Source organism: Saccostrea cucullata, unplaced genomic scaffold (genome assembly GCF_032062105.1).
Source record: "Saccostrea cucullata isolate Sc308-1 unplaced genomic scaffold, CSIRO_AGI_Scuc_v1 ctg21410, whole genome shotgun sequence".
NCBI lineage: Eukaryota > Metazoa > Mollusca > Bivalvia > Ostreida > Ostreidae > Saccostrea > Saccostrea cuccullata.
The window spans coordinates 1-5,983 of record NW_026936052.1 but is presented as its reverse complement, the minus strand read 5'-3'; the positions used below and the strand labels follow the sequence as shown (position 1 = coordinate 5,983).

Below are 5,983 nucleotides of genomic sequence, written 5' to 3'. Positions count from 1 at the left end.
GGATATACATTGTTGTTGGTTTTTTAGTTTTATATATATATATATATATATATATATATATATATATATGTAGAAAGCACAAAGAAATTCACTTTTACATGGATACCCACTTCCGCCCCAGCCCGGGGTTGAACTCTCGACCTTCGGAATCTGTCTCCTAGCAGTGTAGGAACAGCGCGCTAGACCGCTCGGCTATCTAGGCAAGTCAAAAAACTTGCTTTAAATCCCCATGGAATTCTCGCGGCGCTGTCCTACACTACACGGTCATTGAGAATAGAAGTGAGATACAGTTATTTGGACATTAGTTTTAACAGAGGATTGTTACCAATACATGTTGTAATGAAATTAATTATTTATAAAGCACAATTTACAACAACTCTTAAACTAACATAACTGCCCTAAGTGAAGAAATATTAATATAGAAAGCACAAAGAAATTCACTTTTACATGGATACCAACTTCCGCCCCAGCCCGGGGTTGAACTCTCGACCTTCGGAATCTGTCCCCTTTGGTGCAGGAATATATATATATATATATATATATATATATATATATATATATATATATATATATATATATATATATATATATATAAAAGTATTTTCAGAACATGTGAAATCCAACTTTATTGTTATCAACTTAATTATCAGTATTTATAATTCTATTTAAAGTAAGAAAATACAAAAAATGCAAATTCAAAATTAGCTATTTTAGTAATTGTTATGAATCATATCTAACAAAACATTGACTTGAATACCTTCTTAAAGCTGACAGAAGAAAAACGATATTGGCTCAGGTGAGCTAAATAAAACAAGGGAAGAATGCAGCCTCTAAATATATAGTTAAAAGATTTTGTCCCAAAGCCAGAAAAATATTTTTCCGGTAATAAAATTAGCCACATCAGTATACCAGGAAAATACAAGTATGGAGGAGATGCCACAGAAGTATTTCACTATCCTAGCTGTGTATAGGAACGTGTAAAGACCGGTAGGTAAAGCGGCCAGGTCCGCGAAGACAGAGGGCGCTTTTCGGTCGCAAAGTTTGCAGTTACTACAGACACACTCGGTTGACATCTTGCCTTTTATACAACTGATATAGCAGCAGCAACAAGGAATAAACGTCTTACAGCTGAAATAAATAAACTCCATAAGTTTGACATTTCTAAAGTGAAAATCCCTAATTGTCTTTAAACTGAAATCAATATTGATACATGTATAGAGATATTATTAAGGATATTACGACTCAAATAATGACAGAGTCCAAATGGACTTACAACTGAAATAAGAATTGACTTCAATCTGAATGAATAAAGTAATAAACGACGTAAATATCCTAAATACGAATATTTTTATCAAGAATTCTACAAGTAAATAATAACGATAAATAATGAACTTACTCAAAACAACAACAGCAACATGGACAACAGCACTTGATCAAACCACGGAAGCATTTCTTTAGGTATTTGGTCAAACAAGCGGTCAGGCAAGCGACAAATTTTTCACAAAGTCTAGAACAGACGTTTGAACAGTCACATTTTGTGTTACCGGCTGAAACCTTCAGGTTCGTCAAATAACGCCAACCAGTGCTTAGGGAGAGGAACAGCCGTTAGAAAACGTCTGATTCTCCCGGCGTCCCACACTTTGCATTCGAAACATGTTTCAGATAAACTTTCTTCGAAGCGATGAAGTAAAAAATTTTGTGGAATTTTTATAAATGCGTTTACAAGAAAAATTTCGGTTCGCTCGTCCACATAATCGGTGATTTCAATATCAGGCTGTAGTCGGTGGTTCTGAACGATCTGATAGATGATGTTAGCCATTTGTAGAACAGCAATCACGGTCCCTGCAATGGTTAAATACAAGAATTGTTCAGCGTTTTTTCACTTTTGTCCGTCTTTTGACCGTTGGCACAGATTTCCTTTTTTTCCACTGAGTATCTCTTTTATATCCCCAACAGGATCGCTCATGTCGGAGTATTGCAGCCAATCTGAAACAAGATTAAGAATGATCAAGACTGCAGAGAAGACGCGACAAGTGGTATACCACCAAACTTTTCTCGGCTTCTTCTCTTCCTCCTCCTCTGGCTGAGGCGGCTGTTGTTGATGCTGTGGTTGTGGTACAACTACAAATGGAACTTGAGTGTGCCATGCAGCTGAATGTTGATATCCTTGATGGAGCTGCAAACTGGGTTGGGGGCCACGATCCATTTGCATCTCCCCCGGCGCAGGGTACTGGTGTGAATAAACGGCAGGTAGCCCGCGCTCTTCGTAACTCATTTCCATGTTTTCTGGATAAGCTCTTTCATTTGGATCTCGATCTTGCTGAACATAAAATCCACTCTCCCTGTAGCTCATCCTTGAAGGACCCTGATGTTGCACAGCACGACCATAATCTTCAGCCCTGTGTTCGGCCATTTCATACACTTGCTGTCTTTTCATCAGTTGTTGTCGGTAATCTACATTTTGAATCTCGCGTACTTCTGTAAGCCATGTTTCTGTATCCTCTATCCGAACGATGCTCTCATAATATAGGAAACTCCTATTTCTGTATTCCCTATCCGAAACCCTTGAATGCGCTGGGCTTTGCAATTCTGCGCTCTTCGTCGCCATGATATCCTCCATTCCAGGGCACAATATCCCTACGCCTTGGGCCCAGATCATCAGTTATCCCTCCACTCCTATCTTCCATTCCAATGCTCTCGGGATATTCATCACTCTCATCATCATGTCGACCTTGCTGGTCGTAAGTATTATTCTCTGAGACATGACCATTTCTTGAATCAGACCTGCGACTCCGTCCTCGATCTGCCATGTTATATAAGTGGGACGACAGTATCTTATCTGCTGCACATTATATCATACGATAAATGAAAACTCTTCAAAGAATTTACATGTCAGGCCTATAGCCTGTCAAGCTTACTGATATATATTTTTTCTCAAGTTTTGACATTCAGAAGCCATAAGACATATACCTGCTTTTATTAAGTGGTTGCCCCGGTAAATAATAGCATACACACTCAAAAAACAATGTTCATTAAAATTTTATCGTTTCAGCCTCCATTGGCAGGCATTAATGTATTCTCTTAAAGAAAACTGGGATTAACAAAATAATTATACCGCAGTATATTATGTCGTGTAAAATTATCTTCGGGCTGTACCCTCTCCCAATTCTGAAAACTCCAAATCCGCCGCTTCATTTCTTGACCTTTGGCATTATACACAATGTAGATACTCGGTAATATGGGGGTATTATTTTAGCCTAAAGCTAGGGTGAGAGGACTCCAGCATTTGACGTAACCTCCTTATCCCGAACTCATAGAATCAAAAAGAACTTTGAAATAGCTGAGGATTCGAGATAATCAGGGAAAAACGCTTAACAAATGAGAGACTGGGACTTCCAAATCGCTTCGATATATCCATGGTTTTCAAGATATCAGTGTATTAATGCACATATATAATACTTTAAAACTATATATACATAGTGAATGAAGAAATATTACTTTAAAAGCATAGAAAATTCACATAACAAGAGTACTTTATCCAGACCTAACCTGGGTGGAAATTGCGGATGCTTATTCTGTCTCCAAACAGTACAGCAACAGCGCTCTAGACCACTCAGCTATCCAGGCAAATCAATTCGATGCCAGTGGAATTTCCGAGAGCCATTCTTAACTAGCCCAGATAGTCGAAAAGTCTAGCGTGTTGTTCCTGCTCTGTAACACACAGAATGAATCCATTGCATTCAGTCAACTGAAGGATTACTGAATGATTACTGAAAGGTCTGGGAAGGTCACTGAATGGCAGGACTATTCGGTCATTATTCAGTAGAATTTCGGTCACATTTCTGTCACAAGTAGCTATTCCGTAGATCAAGCGTTCAACCACGGTTTGGACAAGGATAAGTAAAATAAATACTTTAAAAACATTGGTTCATTTTTGCACAATAAGCTAACCAAACAAAAATCATTATTTGTACACCTTTGTAAAATTTCAGCCAGGTGAGCTCGGTTTGATGGATATAGGACAGATGATGTTCACCAGTATATGTTACATGAGATTTGCTTGTTTTTGATAATGGACATGATAACAACGCTATTGGAAGAAATTCTGAAGTGGGTTAAAACGATAAAACGATTACTTGGAAAAAAGATTATCTGTTTTACGTTGACTATGTTCATCTAAGATTAGTATACTTAAGACATCCAAATATAATATGTACCATTTGAAATAATGTACTAAGTATGTGTTCCGATGGGGCAACTCGCACCTTCGCCTTTAGGGCGAAGTTGCGAGGGCAAAGTAGCGAAGTGCGAAGATGCGACGGCCAAGCGCGAATTAAGGTGCGAGAGCGAAAGTACGAAGGCGACTTCGCGTTTTCGCCCTCGCACCTTCGCTCTTTTTTGTGGAGTTCTCACTCCGACATTTGAAAATAATTTCATTTATAACCAGAAGTCTCTGTCGAGACTGAAGCTCTACTAGTTTGTACTTATAGCAAAGGAAGAGAAAAGTACTTAAGCAGTTGGGGATTGAAACTTTACAACAGCAATAAATAAAATAATGATACTTGATTAAGTCTTATGTTCTTAGTATAGTCTACTTGCATGCCACATTATATTTTAATCAGAATAAAACTGTATTTGGAGTAGCATTTTGAGAGTATTAATCAGAAATTTCTATTTTTAGTAACCAAGGCAATAATGTTCATCGAAGTCAAAAACCAATAGATAGAATTGTTTATCTTAGTGTAGTCTACTTGTGTGCCAAGTTATATTGAAATCAGACCAAAACTGTAAGAGATGTAGCATTTTGAGAGAATTGCATAGATTTCTATTTTTAGTAACCACGGCAACACCGTTCATCAAAATCAAAAACCGATACACAGAATTATGTATCTTAGTGTAGTCTACTTGTGTACCAAATTAAATTGAAATCAGAACAAAACTGTAGGAGGAGTAGCATTTTGAAAGAATTTCACAGAAATTTCTATTTTTAGTAACCAAGGCAATAATGTTCATCGAAGTCAAAAACCAATAGATAGAATTGTTTATCTTAGTGTAGTTTACTTGTGTGCCAAGTTATATTGAAATCAGACCAAAGCTGTAGGAGACAGGATTTTGAAAGAATTGCACAGATTTCTATTTTTAGTAACCACGGCAACACCGTTCATCAAAATCAAAAACCGATACACAGAATTATGTATCTTAGTGTAGTCTACTTGTGTACCAAATTAAATTGAAATCAGACCAAAACTGTAGGAGGAGTAACATTTTGAAAAATTGTTTACAGACAGACGGACGGACGCCGGACGCATTACTATCGCATAAGCTGCAGAAGGATAAAACGTACGCTGAACTAGGACCTTAGGTCCCCCGCATAGTTCACGTCTATCGGGTCTGTTTACTCCGCTACAAAATGTAGTGCGTTGTATAAGTAAAGTGAAAATAGAATAAATCGTAATACTGTGAAGCCTTTTCAGTGTTAAAAAAACAGAAAATTTATTTTTGTCACGGGAATAACCATCTGTGATGGGTAGTAGAAAACAAAGAGGAGGAGGGGGTTGCTGAGCAACATTATTATAAGATATATGATATATTAGAATTTAACATTTATGGATTATGTTGGGTGACCTGTGGTCTCCCCTATGATTTTATTATTCCATGTAAGGTTATAGCATCTATATAACACAGTGCCTAACCTCTGATCTCCTTACTAATAGTAAGCGACTCAGAGTAAACGACGTACGTCCAGTCTCTGCATTCGCAGATCTCTAACAAGCAGGGGGGGGGGGGTTGAAAATTTTGCCCCCTACCACCCCATTTTCATTTCGCTCGGACTTTTCACCAATCCTTTAACATAATGGAATAATTATTTGTTAGTAAATTATTTAATGTCTCTTTTGTCTTCCTTATGAGGTCATGCTTAAATAGGCGACCTCATCACTTTAACAATCTTTGCCGGAAATCCCTGATATTTATTTATCTTACA

General features: G+C 37.4%; 1 protein-coding gene across 1 annotated transcript; it reads right to left on the bottom strand.

Moving 5' to 3' along the window:
* Positions 1-1,624: 1,624 nt before the first annotated feature.
* Positions 1,625-2,465, bottom strand: LOC134244652 (uncharacterized). The gene has a single exon (XM_062726905.1). It carries the CDS (start codon positions 2,435-2,437, stop codon positions 1,880-1,882), a length of 558 nt encoding a protein of 185 aa, XP_062582889.1. The 5' UTR covers positions 2,438-2,465; the 3' UTR covers positions 1,625-1,879.
* Between the last annotated feature and the right edge of the window lie 3,518 nt (positions 2,466-5,983).

Coding starts and splice junctions, on each gene's coding strand:
- LOC134244652 (XM_062726905.1), bottom strand. CDS start 2,437: ATGAAAAGACAGCAAGTGTATGAAATGGCCGAACACAGGGCTGAAGAT.